Source organism: Ictalurus furcatus, chromosome 2 (genome assembly GCF_023375685.1).
Source record: "Ictalurus furcatus strain D&B chromosome 2, Billie_1.0, whole genome shotgun sequence".
Taxonomy (NCBI): domain Eukaryota; kingdom Metazoa; phylum Chordata; class Actinopteri; order Siluriformes; family Ictaluridae; genus Ictalurus; species Ictalurus furcatus.
In genome coordinates, this window is record NC_071256.1 from 29,425,494 (window position 1) to 29,448,827 (window position 23,334).

Consider the following 23,334-nt stretch of genomic DNA (forward strand, 5'->3'; position numbering starts at 1 on the left):
CCCCTCCTTTCTCCACCACCTATTTACCAAGTCATGCCACAAGAAAACTTTTTTTTGGCAAAGAATATCCCATGAACAAGATTATTCAAGAAATGATTGCACAAGTGAAAATCTTCACCGGACAAGAGATGTCAGCAATTACGGTAAATGGCTTTATTTCGTTTGCATGTTTTATTGCCTTATGTCCCTGTCCTCACAGTCGGATTGCATCGGCACAAATGTTGTAGTGTCGTTCTTGGCCGCTTTGATAGAAAACGTGACTTGTGGGAAGCGTCCGTTGTGACTTGGTGGTTACGTTTTGTTTTTATGTTTCACTGAAAGATGGTCCAAATGTTTTTGTCCCAACGCCTCTGTAATGAGACCAAGAATTGTCTTTATGTTACTGTCTCCGAAAGGGTGAAAGGGTGAGATTTGTTTCGAGACAGAAGAGACAGAGGAGAGATGGGGGTAGTTGGGGGTGGAGGTAAAGTGTGGGTTAATATTCAAGAATTCAAATATGCATGTGGGTTAAACGATTGCCATATATTGGACATTCCGATTTGCTCCACATTTGCTTTCTTTGTTTCAAACGAAGTTGGTAATTTGCTGGTTATTCTATGCGTGCTCGCACAAGGTCTGCTTTATGGCTGTTTATTTCTTTTGCAAGTCATATTGCTTTTTTGCACTACGTTGCAGTTCTGCTCTTTCAAATCACTTGGGTGGCACACAGGTGCAAAAACGGCCGGCTTCTATAATGAATTGTTCAATGCTCTATTGGCCAGAAAAGAATTAAAAGGACGGTGGAGAATGTTTCGAAAGCAGAAACAATTTGCCTAAAATAAACGGCATGTAGCAAATTGCTTCAATGCTTTTGCTTGTCGTTGTGTGCTTAGATGAGCACGACTGCATCTGATAACGCACTCGCCGCCATTTAACCCCTGCGAATCAATCGCTACCATATATTGAAAAAGATCGGCAGATTGGCCGATTGGCATTTACACCCCCTGTGGACCTGCGTGGCATGAAGCGTGGTCAACAGAAACAAATTGTAAAAATATAGGAATTCGTATCGCGATAAGTGATGAGGGGGAAAAAATCAATTCTTGGACAGAATGTCTGCTATGGGTTCAAACAAGGGACACGTTTTTCTGACCGATTAGGTCTGTTGCGAAGACACAGACTGACCCTTTGAAACCCTTGACCCGACACAGGCTGGACTACGCTCTGTGTTCCATGGCCAGCAAAGGCCCGGGGCGAGTTTGTCATAACAGCTCGGTCGGGGCACTGTAACCTGAGGGCAATATGCTATCTCTTTCCTCAGACAGTCGTGTAAACCAACGGGGCCCTTAAAACAACAGGAGTCGCGGCCTTGCCAAGACCTTTTCTTCCACGCGTCTTTCTTGTTTCAGGTTTCAAACCCCTTAGACTACACGTTCACCACATATATCATGCTTTGCAGCACACACTCAACTACATCACCAGCTCCTGAGTGAAGCCGTGCATTTAGGAAATAGTTTATGTGTGATCGAAATCAAGACGACCGTTTGCCACCAAAATATAACGGCTTATTCGAGTGTCAACTCTTTATATTGTATCATCCATACCCCTCCCTCTGGTTCTTCTGAAATTGGTCTACACTCCCATGCGTAAAGCCCTTCAAGATTTGTTAGAAGGTTGAGCCACTTGGCCCTGTAGCACTGTTGTGGTGGTGTGGTGCCTGCTTTAACTCACGCCACTAATTGCGAAACAAATAGCCTTCGCGCATTGCTGAATTATTATTCTGAAAAGCCGCAGAGCGGAGGTCAGCACTGCGTAGTCACAGAGATATATAGCCCGCGCGCGCCAGCTTTGTGTCCTCTCTCTCTCTCTCTCTCTCTTTGTGTGTGTGTGTGTGTGTGTGTGTGTGTGTGTGTGTGTGTGTGTGGACACATTAAGAAAGGCAAATCGCTATTGTTAACAATCAGATAGCAGCAATATGACTATAACATACATCCTCTATGAACATAGCTTACTAGAACTATTTAGAAACTCTGTATATTCTTTTATTTTGAGAGTCACCGTTCAATACTCAATTACTTTCCTTTAACCTCATATCTTCCCAACTGGGTGCTCTTCTTTTGATATTAATATTTAACTAACTCAATGGTTGCTATGATAGAGATACCATTATGGCTACGGACAGCCAAGAGTAATGAGTGTACTGAAGAGGAATATTCGGGATTTCGAGGAACTTTTACATTTAATGCAAAGTTTCTGAAAACATAGCAACAGATTGAATGTAAAGATAGTAATATGTATAATTAGTTATAAAATGGTACTAAAATTGTTTTGTCTAATAACCAAATTTGAGTGCAGGCTACTTAATCTAACAATTAGTATGTTAAAATAATAATAATAATAATAATAATAATAATAATAATAATAATAATAATAATAATTAATAAAGGGAAAATCATACTCGGAGCCTGACCTTAACTCATTGCGCTTATCAATGCTACTTGTCGTGGTCTGTATTATACAATGAACCTGTTCGTTAAAACAAATTTACTTGACCTTAAAATAAAATTTGAACCCGTTTTGCTAAAACAAATGTTAAATAACTAAAGATTTTCGCCTTGACGCGTTGCTATCCCGCGGTGTTGCGCGCAGAAAGGCGTTCCACTAGGGTTGACAGATTTACGGTATACAATAAAAGAAGGGTTGCGCTGCGCCGTAAATCAATCTCCTCTGTATAAACCTAACCTTTGTAGACATATTCTGTTTATATACGAACAGTTCAGCTTCAATTTAAACAAAAAAAAAATATCTGCATAATAATAATAATAATAATAATAATAATAATAATAATAATAATAATAATAAGATTATGACTTCTTGGCATGTCTTACCTAGTCATAAATTAAGGTAATTTTATATTTTCCACGTCTATTTGGATAGACAAGTCCGTTTGATGTGAATTAACTCGATATTTATTTGTATATTAATTATTTTCCTCATTTACTGTGTCCTAAAAAGTATTACAATAAAATCTCTTTCGGTTAGCGTATTAGAACAATATACTTGTGTTTTCGTTCCTTAAAAAATAAAAAAGAATCCACAAAATCGCACACATTTCGGTGCTATTGTTTTGAGTCATACAGCTACTTCTTTAGATTATTTGAGGCACGACTGCTACCTTCGGTGTACTATAATTAATAAACAGTACTATTTACGTTACACATTTTGGCATTCGCGTATCTTAAGCTTTTTGCTCACATATTTCTAACAAATGTTCCAACGCAATCTGCACCACGGTTTTAGGTACACATAACACATTCTTGTTGGATTTGCATTTCTTATCAAATTGTATTAGCTAATTGAGTGTGAGATAGCTAACTTTCCCCTTAAAGGAGTAGACGACGCATGTTCCGCACTTTGCATTTCTTTTATCAATGCTCCGAGCTGTTTTGACTGCTCTTGTTGTGAAAGGAAAAGTGTAAGTGGTATGATGGTAGACATTTCGATGCACACAGCAATTATTGCTATTGTTTGACCTTCAATAGTCTCAGAATGACTAAACCTCATGGCTATTGTTTCGGTGTAGCTCTAAGGAGAATCAGTGCCATTATTTCCTAGCGCTGAAGGCAGCGCCTCTTTGATGCATGCTACCTGTCTTTAATTCGCATGAATGTTATAGCCAAAATACGAGTCTTTAAAATTAAATTGGATATTAAATATGTACTTGCAAACCACAAATTTACCCACCGACACATAGATTTGTATTCTAAACTCGTTTCTATATCAATTATCACATAATAGTTGATTGCTGTCTTAAATTTTCTGGCATGGTCGTAGTGGTGAAAACTGTGAATGTGATATCAGTTGTAATTCCAGCAGTCATTCGTCAGAGGGCTTGTTACAATGAATATTTTCTTGGGAGACAAATCTAAGATTTTATATATTTTATAATTTTAATGTATGTGCAGAATATAGTTTCTCTATAGACATATTATTCTGGCAACAGTAAAATGGAGGACTTTATATTTTTACAAGTTAAAGGTTAACAAAATGCACACATTATAATGATAAATCGTGAGAAAATCTAAAATATCTTTAGTATTGTTAGGAAGAATTAAAAACCTAGAAACCAAAAACGCTGTAGAAATGCATCGTGATAAACACACAAGTCAAAGACGAAAGCCGATTATAATTTCAGGTTTCACATTACATCCGTCTGTCTCACTATTTAATATATCACATTTACTTACCGTCTAATCTTTGAAACTTAAGAAATGTGTATATAACGTTTATTTTTTCTGTGCCAGAAACAAAAGCAACTTAGTGTATAGCTGTGGAGTGTTGGGTCATAGTGGTCCCGCAAGCGTGCAAGCCGAGGTACCCCATCCCCCCTCCTGGTCACGTGATTCATTAAATAATTAATGCAGTGGTTGCAGAATAGATATGTATTCCTCAGGAATATCGCAGACATGGTCTCCTAGTGTCTGACGTGAAATTCAACTGCCCTTTTAAAAACAAGCCCTATAGCAGAGCGAAAAAAAACGAAGAGAGACCCTCACGGAGGCTGCAATAAAACAAATTTGGACGGGGAGCATCTCATCGTCTGGAGCTTGTGAGTATACCATAAATCGGGGAACCACGCGACTACCACCGCCGCCATTCTTCCAGGCTTGCCCATCTCCCTGCATTTATTTGATTTTTGGTCTTGTGGTAAATATCATCCAGAAATACTCATCCTCATCATTACTTGTCATCCTGCATGTCTCAGAAGCCCATTCCATCGTTCGAATTTTACTGACAACAAAATGTCACTGCATCGCACTATACACAATTCATATCAAAGTAGCCTATATATATATATATATATATATATATATATATATATATATATATATATATATATATATATATATGTATATATATATGTATATATATATATATATATATATATATATATATATATATATATATATATATATATGTTTTTATGGCTTGTTGTTCTTTGGTTTACTATCACCATAACCTTTTCATTAGATCTGCATGTCCCTCTCTCCCTCTCTCTCCCTCTCTCTCCCTCTCCCTCGCCCATATTTTCAGCCAGCTACTTTGCTTGATTTATAGTGAGGTGTGTGTCAGCGGCAGCGGAGCTGCCATTGTGTATTTGTGAGAGAGTTGCGTTGTTTATGGCAGTCTTCGTAATAAATCATCTCTCTTGGAATATGATGGGCGAGCGGTGATACACGGAAGTGAAAACAAAATTCAAGGATTCTCGTTTAGCTCACTAGCTTTTTCGTTTTCAAACGGTAGTGTGTAGTTGTAGCTTTGCCCGTATCGCTTTGTATGCTAGGTGATTATGGCGGGCGAGATACGGCAATGGATCAGGGTTAATATGAAAGTTAAGTAGCTCTAGGTCTTGAGTTATTGCATATGAGCTTACCAATTAAGGGAAGATGTGTTTAAATTTGGGAGTGCGGGAACCACCTCGTAGGTATGTAAATCTCATAAAAGCCATCGCGACCGCCTGTAAATTTATAGCCAGGGGTCTTACAGTTGGGCTTCAGCCGTTTTTTGCCAGAACATTAAAAAACTTGACTTGGATTCAAACTTAGAAAAGGTGACTAGTAACGCTCTGATGGGAAAAACAGCCAGGCCACAGATTTGGATGATCTTAAGGTAACTCACAAACTAGCTTAATATATTTTTAAATTATATATATATATATATATATATATATATATATATATATATATATATATATATATATATATATATATATAATTCCGCTTCCATTACGGCATAAAAAGACGACACTGGGACGTGTTTTAGTCACCGTTGTGTGAGTAATCAGAAGAGGAAAGAATAGTGTCTTCCATAGTGGTTATCATGCTGAAAGAAATAGAGTAGGTCTGTAGCTAGCCTACACAAATGAGGAGGTTTGTTTGCACTACCCATAACATGACGTGTACATTTTCGTTGAGAGTGAAATAATTGTGAGGTGCACGTGCGTACTGAGGCGCAGGGTTTCAAACAAAATGGGTCATTTTATTTTAAAAACAAATCATTTTTAAAATTTTTTATTAATGATCATATGCTATAATCCAAACTTCACACGTTTGTACAACACAATGCACATTGGAGTATCATAAATACATACTGTTGTTAACAGTCTAACAACCGATTTAATAATAATTAATTTATTCATTTGTCTTCAATAATCACCTTATCCTGGCCAGGGTCAGAGCTTTGTTGGGAATAAACCATGGTTAGGACATTGTAGGACATCATGCATATTTCGAACGCGTTGATGATGATGATGATGATGATGATGATGACAATAATAATAATAATAATAATAATAATAATAATAATAATAATAATAATAATAACAATAACAACAATAAAAATAAGAATTCTCTAACATTATTATTATTATTATTATTATTATTATTATTATTATCATTATTATTATATATTTTAAATTATTCTTACTAAAAGCAGAGTAGCAATACTCCTCTAATTGTTATTGTTGTCTATTTGTTTCGCCACTTCATCTTGGTCGTAGAAACCTTTTTGTAGCAAAATTAGAAGAGTATGTGGCTGTTAACAAATATTAATGAATGCAGTTGCATAGGATGAACACTTTCAAATATATAATACCAGAAGCATTTCTTGTTGCCGGGCCGAGTGTCAAAAAGTATATCCCAAGCTCATTATTGAGGATACTTATGGGGTCCTTCGGACACCTTTCTTTCAGGAGTTCAAGAAGCGCATATCTCGTATCTGATATGTCCTTTGTAACAGGCGATTGGTTAGGTATTCAAAATTACGTTAACTAATAAGGAGCAGTTATATTCATGCAAACGTGCAATCATTTAAACGTGCTCTTACTATAAATTTACGATACATTATTATTATTATTATTATTATTATTATTATTATTATTATTATTAATAATAATAGTAGTAGTAGTATTGTTGTTGTTACTATGGTTTTTGATGACGGACAAACCTTTTTTTTTTCAAAGGTTAAAAAAAAAGCAGAAAAGTAAGCAACGACTCAAGAATTATGGCTGTAAAACCTAAACGTAGACGAAAGCATTTGGCTACTCTGTGTATAAATGTATATGCATATATACAAATTCGCCATATTTCGGCTCAGATTCAGATAAAATCAGATAGGAAGGCATAATATATTTTTTAACCTAAAGTTATTTATTAGTATTAAAACAAAAACAACTATCATCCATATAGCCAAATGCGTGTCAAAAATGGCAGACCAAAATGTGACAATATCAAAATATATTACTAAATAGACACCAGAGAAACTGCAGTTCTATGTATTTTTCCGCAAGTGATCTTTGTCCAAATTAATCTAAAGAAAAATATTTACAAACACCACACAAACATTCTGCGGAACAGAGACGCTTTTACTTGACTTACGTGTGCTTTTATATGAGGCATTTATTAGCTTAGTGGTAATGGTCAATTATAGTTTGTTTTTAAAATAGGATTTGTGCTTGGAAAGAAGCGACACTTTGTTAACTGTGTGGCAAACCTTATACGATAAAACTTTCTGAGCACTGACTCATTTGAGGTGTTCCAGGTGTTTCCCTCAGCACGTTTATAAATAAATTATTATCAAATCTTGCGCCAATTCATAAAGTTCTGCACAGAATAGCAGTTAAAAAACGAAATTGCATGAAGTGAAGAAATGAAAGAAAAGATTTTCAGAACCAGTGCGGAGGGTTTTTACTAAGTCCTTGATCGGGGTCAGCGAGCTAAGAAAACATTACCTGGAATGTTCGGAGGAATAGACCGTTTCTTGTGGCATCTCAAAATAGCACGTTTACTATCCTCACACTTTTAAGGGGAGATAGGTGAGCTTTTCTCTTTGTCTCTTTTCTCACTTTCAATTATTCGTGTGTGTGTGTGTGTGTGTGTGTGTGTGAGAGAGAGAGAGAGAGAGAGAGAGAGAGAGAGAGAGAGAGAGAGAGTGAATGAGAGAGAGAGAGAGAGAGAGAGAGAGAGATTTCGCGTGGGTGTTTTTTTTTCTTATCTCGAGTATTGTACGACCCAGCACTCAACGCATTCAAGGAGCAAGGCCAAGTACATTTGCTTACCTTCCGAATTTTTAACATATAATTTGTTTAAATTTGCAAAATGCTAAATTTTAAGACTTACAGAACGCAGTACGCAACCCAGTGTTTGTCAGATATTAACATATCTATGAAAAAAGACCTTTGTCCTATTTCTTAGCATGCAGTTAGTACTCGGCTTCCATCAGACAATGTCTGTTGTTTTCAGAAAATCTACCGGCTATCCGAAAGAGACTAGTTGTGCTCGCCATGCTGAAGCCCCCAGGTTGCAATGACCATATGTCCCATGTGTTGGCCCAGGAGCAGTGCAGTTCCCTATTGGGCAGAGGATGTCTTCTCCACCCTGTGTGTTCTGTCAATCCACTGGTTCACTAGTTCACCGTGTCAATCCACGCTGCTTGCGCAGGCAGCGAGAAGCAGAAAGGCAGCTAGACGGTAGAGGTGGAATCTTTCGCCTGCTGGTTACTGCTGTCTCTGACGAAACACACGCCGAGATCTGGAGTCCGGAATTCTGCAGATAGTGAAAAAACTGGTGCACTAAAGATCATTCATCTTAGGACGTCTAAGTAGCTTGCACGTTTTAGCAACATCTCTGGCAAAAGACGCTCGATTTTTTCCACTATACCAACTGTCGAATTTATATACTTTGTAAAATACTTCTTAAATAATTCGTATGACTTTTAGTACAACAAGAAGGCTAAGCTTTCGTTCGCGCCGTCCTAAACCCTCAGAAACTGTTGCGGAAAAATACACTCCGTGGCTTGTTCATCTGTTCCATGGGCGTCTTGAACAAATATTCCAAAGCCAGGGCAATTTTCGTTGAAGAGACTGGAGGAATGCTGGAAGTCAGGTAAGGTTTGCAAGCTCCAACTGACACCACATGCCTGGATTCTTCCTAGTGTCCTGAGCTCCTCTGCCGACAAGTCATTAATTATCCGTTGTGTGTCTCAGGCTGGAGCCATCCCTGGGTGTGCCCAGGCTCGAAAACCTTTTGTTTTCAAACGGCTGACGATAGATGCCTTCAAATAGGTAACTGAGCAAAGCTTAAGGTTGCCTTTCCGTGCTCTTAGCGTCTTTTTACCCGTACTTGTATCTAGCCTTTCAAATAAGTTTCTTTACACTTTACACCACCTTATAAAAGTTTGGAAGAAGAGGCATGCGTTAGTGATTTATGACCCGAAAAAAAGATTGCTTAGTCAAGCAGATCCCAGTTTAGATTCATGCCCCCCACCCCTTATTTCTGCTACAGGAATCCCAAAATGCACACCTTATGATCACTATTTGTTCTCTTGTTTAATTAGGATTTTATATTGCTATGTGTGAAATAACTGGCCTCCCTGAAATTTACAGCAGTCTGACTTAACAAAGCGATAGCTAATAATTGAAATGTGGCCTCTAGGTGGATTAATATATTGAAACTTAAGGTCTCCATTTAGTTTTCCCATACCTTGCGTATGTGAACGTGGGTTTTATGAAGAAATAAAACTAAATGTCTTTGACTTGTCTTCACATCAGGTGTTTATTAATAGGATTTTAAGTCTGTGTATTTTATGCTTTCACAGTTGTCCATAATATCTTACCGTTATTTCTGAGGATACGACAGTATCCCTCTCAAATTCGCGGACACATGTTGCTCCTTCGTACAACTGACTACAAGGAATGTGATACAACAATTTTATTAAAAATGTGTAACATTTTTGTTCTTTAACGTGCAGAACATATTTCTTCAGGTATCTGCTACATTATGACGTTTTACTCCAGTCAAAGTCAACTTGTCAGCTAGGCTTACTTAACTTACTTTAACTGTGGAAGGTACTCATTTAGTTCGGTACTAATTAGATTCATGAAATGAGAACATCGAATGTCTTACGGTTTAAAGTCGTATGCCTCGTATGCACACGTTCAACTTATATTTTGATTGACGTGCTAATCTTTTCCCCCGTTATAAACGTCATTCTGTGGAAAACATGCTAAACATTCTGAGATCCTTACACCAAATGCCACGCACTGTTTTGCTAATAACAGTAGGTAGCGAGACATTAAAATTATACTGTGATCTAACACTTTATGCACTGTAAATAACGTGTTCAGTAAAATCCACAAAGCTGTGTTTCCCTGTGATTTAATTGATTTTAATCACGGACAGGCCACCAGAAACAGAGAGAATGTTAGGATAACTAGAGTGGAATATCTGTCATATTCCGTAATGTCATATATTTATACTTGATGTAGCAAAGAAGTAGTAGCAAATATACTTATCCCCCCCTGCCCCAAACACACACACAATTTTGGTGACTACTTACGGGAAGCAGTTTTTGTTTGCAGTGGCACACAACCTTAATGCTCATTCAGTAGCTACCACATGCTTGTTTATTCAAATATATAGCTGAGTTTATTTAACATGGGCAAATTCATTTCAGTGCCTTAAACACTGACGTTATTTTACTCACTATAATCTAAGGTTGTATTGTAGAAAGGCGAGGTGTCAATACAACAACTAGCACATGAAGTCGAGGCCTCCTGAGTCGTTTGTCATATTTCGTGGAAGTGGCACTTTTCAAGTCCAGAGGCCATGAGACTACGTTGACCCAGATTCCTCCAATCGTCCTCTTTGTGCTTTTCTATTGAGACCAAGTTAAATATTACCCATCCTGAGTCTTGTTGGTCTTTAAAAATTAACTTATTCTACAAAAAAGCCATGGATTTTAGTGGTACCGCAAACTAAGTAAAGCACTTGTAAACGAGGTTATCATAGGCCATCTCTATAGTAATTATATTCGTAACATATATATATATATATATATATATATATATATATATATATATATATATATATATATATATATATATATATGCAGATGCAGGGAACATCAAAATCAAGTTCATGTAATAAGAGAAAGTGAAATTTCTCTATGAAAAAGTATGCTATATAGCACAAGTAAAAAATAAGTAAATCGACACAGCACATGTAACGAATACTCATGCTTATAGCTTACGTTTCTTGAAGTTCCGTAGGGATCGAACTGAGCATTTTGGGAAGGCAGTGCTCGAATGACAGTTAATTATAATTCGGGCATGTATACTATATGAGGCTATGAACGTGGGTGTAAGAAACCAAGCCCACTGCTCACTCACTCTCCCAGCACTTGCCGAAACCTCCATTAACGTTTAAGATCGGACGCCTCCAAGTTTGGCGTGTTGAAAGCTCCGTGTCATCCGTCAGAATGCAAAGGAAAAGAAGATATATAGCGAGCATTTTTTCAGCTTAAACCAAAGTTGTCACGTTTGGTTAAACGAATTAGACAAATGGACTCTAGAGTACATAGATTATACATTTTTTCAGCTTTGCTCTACATTTAAGTATGTTGTAGGCAAGTTTGGGTAAGCTAATGTCATATGAGAGAGAGAGAGAGAGAGAGAGAGAGAGAGAGAGAGAGAGAGAGAGAGAGAGAGATTGCCAATAAAGTTGGACGTTTAAATGTTTACTGTGTGAGCTGCTCTGAGAGTGTGCTATGTCTGTAATATGGGATTTGAGAAAAGCATTGCTTTTATTGAAAATCTGTGTCTGGTAAAGAGACCTCAGCTCCCAAAAGCCCGGTCATCCACTTAATATGCATTTTGATAAATTATGCAGGAGTCCTTTGTTGCAAAGCCTGCAGAAATGAACCGAGGCAAGCCCCGCAGTTGTTACCGTCCTTTTTTTCGATGCCCTTCTCAATAATCGAAACCTTCTGGAGTCTTTCATTCTGTAGATTTGAGTCTGGTTCTGTTTCGAGTAAAATATCGTTGATGTCTTGCTTCTTTCCTGGCCAATTCCCCCACTAAAAATTGGCTCATCAGCTCTTCTGGCTGGAAGCTGCCTCCTCCCTTTGTTCTGAGCGCAGCAGCGTTCGTGCTTGCGGGGGAAGGATCACCCTTCACTTTCTAGGTAACTTTAGGTTAGTCCAGCAAGACTGCGAGTTGTTGGCGTGCTAGCAGGGACAAAAACCACCCAAAACTGCCCGTTTAGTGTTTGAAAGGGCGCCGGGGATGGACGGGAGCCAACGGCGTGCGTGAGTGCGGGGATGCAATAAATAACTTTATAGCGCTATAGGCCGCAGAGTCGGGGAGGTCGGGGGAATCCTCGTTTTGATTTATGTGTTTGGGGTAGCTGTCAGGAGCCGGCGAACGGGAGCGTCCAACGTTTTTATTCCACTTTTAATAAGCGCTACTATGCAGACAAGGAAGGCCATTTCATTCCATTTCTACTTAGGCCCTCGCCTAATGTATATCCATTTTCGATTCTCTAAGGCTCTCGTTTGGATTAGAAACTCTTTTAAGGGAGGATTTTTGACGAGAATGGTGGGGCTCATGTTTTGTAGTCGCCGAAAAGCGGCTGATGCTTTTGTATTTAAAAAAAAAAAATTAATTTGTTTAGTTGCACTAATGCTACGTATTATTATTATTATTACTATTATTATTATTATTATTATTATTATTATTATTATTATTATTATTATTATTATTGTTGTTGTTGTTGTTGTTGTTATTATTATTGTTGTTGTTGTTGTTGTTGTTGCTTCTGCTGTTGCTGTTTTTGTTGTCTTTTTGACTTACAGAACAAATTGACACATGCTAGACTGGTTGTTTGTAATTATCCAGAGCATATTTGTTTTAGCTTTATTTTTAAAGCAAATATGCATACCCACATATGTAATTAGAAGTAAATGCAATGTCCTTAAATTAAGATATGCTTATTTTTATGTCTACTTCTATATCTAAAGTTTTGTTTCCATGATTAAGGGCAGATTCTGAAACGAAATTATGATATACGAAATAAGAACGCAATTATAAATGTCAAAAATCTGGTTCCTTGCTGAAGCAAGGATTGTATGTTTATGTCTGCGATGGCCTCGAAATATACCCACACATAATTTAAAGTTAACGGTAGGGTAACGGCGGTCAACTCTCAAATTGCTTCAAAGGTCTATGTATGTACGTTTTATGTTGGCGAACGTTTTGATTGCATCTTTTTTGTTTTTGTGTCTTCTTTTAGTTCCTTCGAGTTATCTGGAAGCTGTATCCTTGCATAAAATCTAGACGTGAAAGACGTTATCTCGGTAAGTGATCCAGTTTTTTAAAACTGTAACATGTGACCGTAATTCATATCTTTCCGATTATATGCTTGAGGAAACACATTCCTACTTAAGCCCGAGCCATTGCATTGATAGTCTATTATGGGAATTATTGATTTGAATTTTGGAACCGGTATGAACCGATTTGAAATAACGCTGACTACGAATAAACAATAATCATGCTTGTTTTTACTTAGGTACATTTTTTGTCTTAAAATGTTTTTATTTTAATTGCAAAAAAGACAAAAAGTGGGCTATCATTTAAATACCACATACAACCTTTACAATATACACTCAAGCTTTCTAAGATATTAAATGGAGGCACTCATAATGAAGTTGTTAATAAATCCCCTCAATCTTTATGATCTGTATAGGACGATTAATCAAGGTAAATCCTTTGTGTGCATGTCCTTAGTGCTGCTGCAATGGCCATATGGCCAAAGACATTTACTTTTCTGGTGTGGAATTTTGGTGTGTATATAATTGCTTATTGCATCACACTGATACTAAGAAAAGGCTTTGAAAATATATAATATGAACCCCTAGAACTAAAATGTCGATGAGAGTTATATCCCTGTAAACTTTGTGAATTTGAGGATTCAAAAGGCAAATAGTCGCGTAGCAAAAAAGTGAATAATCAAGACTTGCCACAGTTAGTCACCCCAGGTTGCAATAACATTCTTAGCCTGTTTTCTTACGTGTAAATAAACACACAAGGACAGCAATATCAACCACAGCTCAGTAATTATTTTTCCATTTGCTGGGGTTCCAATGACATGGAAATTTACAATACCATAAAACGGGATTTTATTTCATGCAAGGTTACTCTTTTTCTTCGCGCGCACACACACACACACACACACACACACACACACACACACACACACATATATATATATATATATATATATATATATATATATATATATATATATATATATATATATATATATATACACACACACACACACACACACACACACACAGTATTTCGTTATTTACATTCCAAATGGATATTATATATCCATATAATATATAATATATAATACATATAATATTCAATTGCATAAAAAAGACTGCATTTAAAAATAACCTAAGTATGTGTTAAGGTTTTCGTTTATTTTGCAGTTTAGACCTTTTTATACCTGTTTATCTAAGACATCAATTAATTTGTGCTTTTGCATTCCAGTATTCCTCACTGCGATATATATCACCAAAAAAAAAAGCTCAAATCTCAAACCAAGCCCCTTAAACAGACTGTCCAGTAACTGGGGAAAACCGCTGGCCTGAAATATTCCACACAGTCCACACGAGTATAACGATATATTAAGAAATGCTTGTTATATAAAAAAGTGTTATGAAGAAAAACGTTTTCTTTCGTATCCTCAGCCCACGTATTAGTTAATTAGTAATCTTTTGAGTGGATCCCTGTTACCCATTTAGTGGTAGTTGCAAAGTTGGGAACAAAGCCGTTAACGAAAAGAGTTGCAGACACCTACATTTTTGCCTCCTGCCTTCCTCCCACATCGTTGCTGATGTTCTCTATTCAAGTACCTATTTGCAAATCACCTTTTAACAATTGACTGTTTACAGCTGTCGGCGAGTGGAAGAAGTCATAAATCTTATCCACAGGGGTGTCCGGAATGATAAAAATACGAAGAGAGAGAGAGAGAGAGAGAGAGAGAGAGAGAGAGAGAGAGAGAGATTTAAAAGCATCATGTTTTGTTTCCATTTTGCTCTCCGACTTTTCGCCATCATTTTTTTTGCATATTTCCTTCTATTGGTTTACTAAAAGAATCTTCCAAGTCCCACTTAGGGTGTATAAAATGAGTCAAACAGGACTGGTGCATTCTTAACGTGTGTCCCTTAGCCGAGTTACAATTGTGTGATCAGGACTCGTTGGTGCGGTTAAATACGTAAAAAAATAATCTACCATCTATTTGGATGCTTTGTTTTCATACTCCTCCCTCGCTTACAAGTCCGCCTGCTGTCTGTTCTCTTGTTCTCCGACCCCCTCCCAGCATGTTTTTATATTTTGCGCATAAGTTGTACAAGTTGGTTGTGTGGGAAAATATATGATACAACACAGTCAGAATTCGGACTCTGTCCAAATCTTTGTCCAAAAGAAGACCAGCCCCGCAAAAGCTCGGTCTTGTCATTTGTTATGCAACAATGGATTAAGTAAGGGAAACAAATGACTTTTTCTCATGTCCTTTTTTGAGATTACCTAACTACACATGAGCATAGCCTACCACCTCAACTAGTGAGAAGTGGGATGAAAAGAGGTGGATTTCCGCTTGTAGGTCCTCCTGTCCTACTCGCCTGCAATTAGCATAATTTTTCACTGGTGACGCTGTTTGATGGGGATTAACGCTCGCGCCTGACACATTCAAAGCCACCCCCGTTATTTCCAAACAGCCGGAGAGGCCTGTGATGACAATACAATAACCCACCAAATGGGGAGTAAAGGGAGAAAATAACACACACAAATGCCAGCACCCGAAAGTCAACGGGGAAATGTGGCGGCGGGGAGTCGAGAGCCCCGTTCGGATTATGATGTTCGGGTTTGTACGGTGAGTGAGAGGAGAGAGGGTAAAGGAAGCGAAATCTGAGGCCATTGTTATCAGCGAGCAGGGCGTACCAGTCGACAGGGCGGCCAGGAGCAGCGCTGCCTGTCCATTTGCCGTTCTCCTCGCATACCTCAGATCTTTCATGCTTAAACCGTCTTCCCTCTTAAGCCAGTCGAGGGGATCAAACCAGGAGCGCCCGCACTGTGGCGCGGGCCAGCCGTGCTCGCCATACCCGCCGTATGACACTCGCTTACTGGCTGAAATATCGAAACGAGGACGAGCTTTCGGCTTTTTGTTTCTTTGATTGCAGACTGACCGAATGTGAAAAAAACATGGTGCCTGCTCGAACGTCTATCGTCAGAGGCTAAGGTAAGATGGTTTGAAATAGGCTATCAGTTTGTGAATGGCGGTATGTGTGTCCTAGTGATTTATGACCATACGACTGCAAACGCGGTTCAAGAAGAGTTCACAACGCTTTAAGCTTCCAGACAGCAGTCCTCTTTTTACCCCTTTAGATCGTTTCATAGCCTAACAAATTAATTTTTCCAGGCTTACATTTTGTTCATTATCAGCGAATCACTCCGGGTTGCATATTGACCCACTGCCTTTGGTGCAAATGTACGTGTTTGTTTTCAATGCATTATGGAAGAAATGTTATGTGAGATTAAATGTTGTATAGCTAAGCGACAATGGGAAAGTGTCATCAATTTCCGAGATTTCCACAAACGGTCTCGAATGACAGTGTGGTACTGTTTTATTTTGTATAGAAATCGCTTGTCCCGGCCGCTTTCTGCACCAATGTAGGCTCTGAGAAAGCTAATATTGAGGCTCTGCATTATAGGCTTATTGGTTTACATACAAAGAAACATTGTTCTGTTATTGTATTATTTCGATATACTCTGTATAGAAATTTCCGTGTCCGATAGCTAAGGGGCGCCCAAGCGATGTTGTCCCTGTTGTTTTGTTGACGTTTCACGGGTTAGCCCCTTTCTTCCAACCACATCCTCTCTTGACTCCATAATCGTGTTAAGGTTGAATCTAGAGAAAAGTTGGTTATTGTGTTACCGTAACAAGACGGCCAGGACATTACGTGTTCCATTAAATGGAACTACGATATGATTTGATATCTACAGGCCTAGTACTTTTTCCCCTCCCTCTCCCTGTCTGTCTCTCTCTCTCTCTCTCTTCCCTGAACAATTCCATGGATTCCGTCCGTCCTCATCGAAGATGAATGAGCTACATTTGTGACGTGTTGAGAGTTGATGTCCAAAAGCTGTAGTTCAGGTTCTCAGTTATATAAACAGACACATACAGATCTTGTCTCGTTTTATATATACCATTTCAACGTTGAAAATTTATGTAATTCCACGGTGGTTACTTAAATTCGTTTTACAGACAGCTACAACTGCATGTTCTTAGGTTTTTTCGTTTTCAAGAAGCTATTTTGGCCTGTTTTTTGTAGTCAATTCAAAATAGCAAAATAAATTAAATTAAAATGGTTAATAACAGTATATAACAAATTATAGACCATGTATTAAAAAATTCAATATTATTTCCAATTGCACTGAATGTAAACAGTTCATGTTCTGTTTTTAAAGGATATGCGATGGCTGTCCTATGCACATTGCTAATATACAATAAGGACTTATGATTGTTCTAATTTTTTTTTTTTTGAGTAAACAGCCTATACTTTGGTCTTTTGCAAACGTTACAGAAGTCGTCATTTATTATCCTGACCATCCGGAATTAAATATAAATCTATGTGAGGTTTCAAATGTTATTAATGGTTTTGTTTACATTTTAAGCTAGGTGACGCTTACATTACATGTATCAAATGTTAGCATAAACCATAGGTAAATTGCAGGACAACTGTATTGTCAGTAAAAAAAAAAAAAGATTCCCTCTTGACTAGTAACTATAAATGAATACCAGGGGCATGTAAGTGTTTGAGAAAATACACTCGCCTTGTCCTTTCAACCACCCCAACACCAGGAGAGGAGGTCTTTGACCATTTCCGGGATTAGATTAGTCTATTTTGGTTCAGCGAGCATCATGAATCATATTTAGAGAGGGCTTCCGGGGACGTCTTTCCACGCCGTGTTTAAGGAGTCTACTCCTTCACAATGCCGGTTTTTCAGGGTTTTAATGTTGACCAAATACATTTGTGTGTAATTCGAGAAAGCCCTCTGGAAATGGCCTCTATGCATGAGACATATTCATTGATTTGTCTTTGCTGCTAAACATTTTGTAGAGCCCACTTCTTTTATGAGCCTGTATGCTTTTCTATAAGGAAGAAAACGCTTCTTTTTTGGTAAGCCTTGGTTAGTCTTGGTTAGCCTTAAACAAACAAAGAAGCAAAAAATTAAGTAGGCTATCAGGTCAAATATAAAAGTAATAATAATAATAATAATAATAATAATAATAATAATAATACCATTATATTATATTAGTGTGCTTCTCTATTTGGTTATTGAAGTAAGAACATAATTAAAAAAAAATAAAAATAAAATAGAGCGTTATTAAATTATCACTTTTTTATGTAGTCAAAACCAAAATATATCAGCAGACTTTAGAAATGAATTGTACAATAATTATTACTTGCAAACTCCATTTATGGAAAAAAGCAACAACGAAAGAATAATTTTATTAGCAACAATATGTCAAATTATTATATTATTACAAATGTTTTCAATGATAACGGTGTGCAAAAGCGAGACACGTAGAGAAAAATTGCAGTCCAGCGTTGCCCGACGTAGCATCTGCAAGCCGCATTGTGGGAACGCGCTATTCATGTCATGGCGCTTTTCAGCGCAGTAAGATGGATTTACCTTGCGCCCCTCTTATTATGTGCCTCTTATAACCTTTCAGGTCAGCTTCCAAGAGACCGTTGGAAAAAGACCGTCACGTGACATCGGGTGCCAATGTTCTTCCAGAAGGTCGTCAGGACCCTGGTAGCCGGTAACGCGAATTTTGGAAATGCAGAAAACCACCTACTACGACAACTCGACACTATTCGGAGGTTATTCGTATCAGGGGGCCAATGGCTTCAGTTATGAGGCCCAGCCTGCGGCTTTCCCGAGCTCGGCACACCTCGATGGCGATTACCAGAGGTCTGCCTGCTCACTGCAGTCGCTAGGCACCAGTGCGCCCACACAATCACAGCACGCCAAGACGAAAGAGCTCAATGGCAGCTGTATGCGTCCCAGTCTACCATCTGAACACCACCAGCCTCCCCAAGTTTCTCCTCCTCAAAATCCTGTGAACCCAACTGGATCTAGTGCCCCTCAGCAGCCAGGTGGTAGCGGCAGTGGCGGGGCTGGTGGCGGAAGTACCACCAAATCCTCCACCAAGTCGTCCACACTCACCCAGAACCCCACCATCACCAAGCAGATCTTCCCCTGGATGAAAGAATCACGTCAGAACACCAAGCAAAAAAACAGCTCCCCCAGCGCAAGCTCAGCTAATGGTGTGTGTGCCAACCGTTCCTTACCCTTTAACGATTACTCTTTTCCCAACCCCACCTGCTCCTGCTGGCCTGGGACAGATGTTGACCAGCATATAGGTGTTATGTTAAAGTAGCATTAGCATAGGGGAGGGGCTATGAGCTGAGAAAGGGGTAATAAAATATCAATAATTACGCAAATGTTTTGTTATATAAATGTTAAAATGTTTACATAGTCTGAAAAAGATTGTTATAATGTTGATAATTATTAGTGTTATTTCTCAGGCCCTATTGTGCACAGATTACGGAAGATGTATTTTGGCCTAGTAACTGCATAAGTTCTTGTAATATCTTCACAAGGCAAGCCTGTCGCCCTGCACGACAAACACCAAATATGATCTAGCTTACCACACGGTACGACTGGCCGTGGGCTTTTGGTCATAATACAATTTACATATACCCGGTCAGTGTTAGGACACGCATCTATTAATAAATGCCAGTTATGAAGTGTTGACAACCAGTATCAAGGGGTAAAATTTTTCGTGGCCTGTTTTATTAAGGGGAACGATGCATTCAATTGCCGCTTGTAGTAATTATGTTTTATTTCATTCCCAACCCAGCGGAGAGCAGTGGCGGCGAGAAAAGCCCTCCGGGTTCCGCGGCTTCCAAGAGAGCGCGCACAGCCTACACGAGCGCACAGCTTGTGGAACTTGAGAAGGAGTTCCATTTCAATCGGTACCTGTGTCGGCCTCGACGCGTAGAGATGGCCAATCTTCTCAACCTTAGCGAAAGGCAGATCAAGATCTGGTTCCAAAACCGCCGCATGAAGTACAAGAAGGATCAAAAGTCGAAAGGCATGGGCTCCTCCTCAGGGGGCCCATCCCCAACCGGAAGCCCACCCCTTCCAATGCAGTCCTCAGCCGGTTTTATGAACTCCATGCACTCAATGGGCAGCTATGACGCGCCGTCGCCGCCATCTTTCAACAAGCCTCATCAAAATGCATATGCCATGTCATCATCCTATCAAAATTCCATGAAAGGTTGTCCCTCGCAACAGAAATATGGTAACACAGGACCAGAATATGACCCACATGGGCTACAGGGTAGCAGTGGCAACTATGGGACCCCTAACATGCAGGGTAGCCCCGTGTACGTAGGAGGGAACTATGTGGATGCCATGCCGGCCACTGGGCCCTCTATGTACAGCCTCAACCACCTGCCACACCACCAATCTGCCAGCATGGACTACAACGGTGCCACACAGATGTCGGCTAACCAGCACCACGGACCGTGCGATACACACCCGACATACACAGATCTGTCAGCGCACCATCCTTCTCAGGGTAGAATTCAAGAAGCACCCAAGTTGACGCATCTGTAACAGGTTTGGGAAAATAAAACAGATATTAAAATAAAAGAAGAAAACAAACTAACAAACAAGCAAACACGAACACAGGGGACGATGCAATGGGGTTGAAAAAGATGATCCAGTGGTTTCTTGCCGTTTCAATCACAGCAGTTGGTGTTGATGTTGTCCTTTTATTCGCCTGTGAGCACATTCATTTGTTCAAAAGACATCTTACAATCAGTTTTGTATGCATAGCTCTGACAGCCCTACTAAAAACAAAGATTATGAATAGTGGGTAAGTGTGGATAGTGTATGCCAATTAATAGATTATTTTTCTGTATGACCTTGTGTGACTCCCTTTTACGCCATCGTTGGCATGCGTGTATTTTGTCAGCCTATTGCCGGGTTCTTTACTGTAAAAACTGCTTGAGGGTGGAAGCAAACTCTTGAAACCGGCGTTAGGAAACCACTGGATTGTTTTTGTTCACTTCCCTTTTTCCACATACCTCTTTTTGTTTAACAGATTCGCTAAACTGTCATTTTTCCCTAATTAATCTGCCTAAAACTCATCAACACAAAAAGCGTGTACGTTATTACGTATAATAAAGACTTCAATCTACACTTTTTTTTCATATTGATAAGATAAATATTGTTTTCGCACTATGCTGCATAGGGCCTCCTCCCATGAACCGACTATAATTGGGTAATACCTTTCAAATTGATACAGGGTAAAGAAAGACCATTAGAGAATTTAGTCACTACATAGTCGCCCCTACCTTTCTCAAATGGTTATGCCCCTCCCTCGTCCTCGTCCATTCCTTGTCCCCCCTCTCAGTGCACTCTCTCTCTCTCTCTCTCTCCATTGAGTTTGCTTATATTAGCCTTCACTAATGAGGAAGGCAGACATTTTCTCATGTATTGACTTAACGTGGAAACAGGGTATAAATGAACAAAATGCATGCCCGAGATGCCAAGCAATGGTGTAGACGTTTCGGTTTACGCCTAATGCTTTCTCGGCTGAGCATCATTGTTGCACTTAGAGTTTACATTTTGATGGGTAAGGAAAAAGTAAATCTTATTTTGAAGCGAAAGACCTTCAATCAGCGTCTTTCGGTATGTGTTCAAACGAACATTCATAAATATATATTTATTTGTTATAGCCAGTTTAAATACTTTTTTTTAATTATTTATCCCTCATGTATTTATATCGAGAAAGTGTACTTTTTTAGTATTTACCTGTTATAAGGAAAAGACATTGTGTTCTTGTCATTGTAACTAATTTTGGTTATTGTATTTTTAGAGACACCTAGGTTTACGTTACCCTTGTACATAAACGACTTGACTTGTACAGGGTGCGAGGCAAGGGATTCAAACCGTTCCAGCATAGTCGGAAATTAGACAGTATAGCGAAACTTTTTTTCCTTTTTTAAGAAGAAATCTTCATTTGTTCTTTGTAGTTAAATTGATTTTCTTGTTAAGAGTTGGCTGTTGAACAATTCTTTAATAAAATATTATGTTAATCATTTTCATTCTAGTCCTGCACTTCTTCAGTGTAGTGATCACACACACGAGCTCTCGCTCTCTCTCTCACTCACTCACTCACACACACACACACACACACACACACACACACACACACACACACACACACAAAGGTGTGTGTCGCCTCGTGGCTTCTAAAAGTGTCCAGCAGGCCGTGTCACGTGAGCAGAGGTCAACCCAGTCCTCACACTCGGTTTATTTTAAGTTTAAAAGGAAGGAGTTTCTCTGTGAATCACAAAACATAAAAAGTCAAGAGCTGAAAAAGAAAAAGGATAAAGAAAACTTGGATTCAAAGATTTTATTTATTGAATATTAACAGAGTCAGACTTTACAAATGCTTAAATGTTATTTTTGCTTGATCATTATTTAAACAGGATATGCATAACAATGTGTATGCATAACAATAAGGTCAGTATAAAAATGGACTAGCTAAAACTAAAATAACATACCAGAAATAAATTGCATCAAAATGAGTAGCCTATACAGGATAATCCTTTAAACATACCCTTTGCAATGAAGCTTACACACTGCATCCTGTATCAAAGCAAGTACAGTGGGTATTTCCTTTTTATAGTTAAAATCACTTTATTAAACATTTTAAGATAAAGACGGAAACATCAAACAAAAAGAGAAAAAAGTATATCAAAAAGCTGAATAAGACCAAACAATGATGACTAAGACAAACAGAGAAACAAACAGACAGACAGATAGATAGATGGTTAGATAGATAGACAGATAGATTTTATAAGGAAACGGTAACCCTTAAAATATGAAACGGTAACCCTTAAAACATTCACCAAATTTCCTTTTGGAAGAAAGCTCACAAATAATGGTATTCCTAAATTAGATCCCTTTTTGTTTTGCTTAAAAAAAATAAAAGACACATCGAAATAATCTGCAGTAAACTCCATTCTGTTAATGGACCTCTTGAACTGACCCGCTCTATATATTCACTGCCCACAGCGTGCTTTGTATATTCCTTTAATACCCAAACACCCACACGCATTTTACGTTTTCCTCTGCTTCCTCCCAACTAAGATAACAACGAAAAGACATTCAGCTCCAAGCAATTCCACACATTTTCAGACCTCTGGACATACATGCGAGCCTTTTGGCGTCCCTGATTATATTACCGGAAACAATTCTATACATAAGTCGTATATAAATAAATAAATTAATTTTTAGGTGAATTAATTGAGACATAAAATACGAAAGTCTACGCGGGAACAGAGGCACTTTCTTTGTTG

General features: G+C 38.4%; 1 protein-coding gene across 6 annotated transcripts; it reads left to right on the plus strand.

Annotated features, from left to right (window-relative positions):
• Positions 1 to 56: 56 nt before the first annotated feature.
• On the plus strand, positions 57 to 20,980 carry hoxb3a (homeobox B3a). 6 transcript variants are annotated; one of them, XM_053613312.1, is made up of 4 exons: positions 57 to 143; positions 13,107 to 13,170; positions 18,624 to 19,221; positions 19,818 to 20,980. In XM_053613312.1, the coding sequence occupies exons 3-4, from the start codon at positions 18,732 to 18,734 to the stop codon at positions 20,576 to 20,578; spliced, it is 1,251 nt and encodes a 416-aa protein (XP_053469287.1). In that variant the 5' UTR covers positions 57 to 143; positions 13,107 to 13,170; positions 18,624 to 18,731; the 3' UTR covers positions 20,579 to 20,980. The 6 variants fall into 6 exon arrangements, with proteins under 6 accessions (XP_053469287.1, XP_053469303.1, XP_053469278.1 ...); XM_053613328.1 differs by lacking the exon at positions 57 to 143 and adding an exon at positions 8,231 to 9,100; XM_053613303.1 differs by lacking the exon at positions 57 to 143 and adding an exon at positions 8,231 to 8,921.
• Positions 20,981 to 23,334: the final 2,354 nt, after the last annotated feature.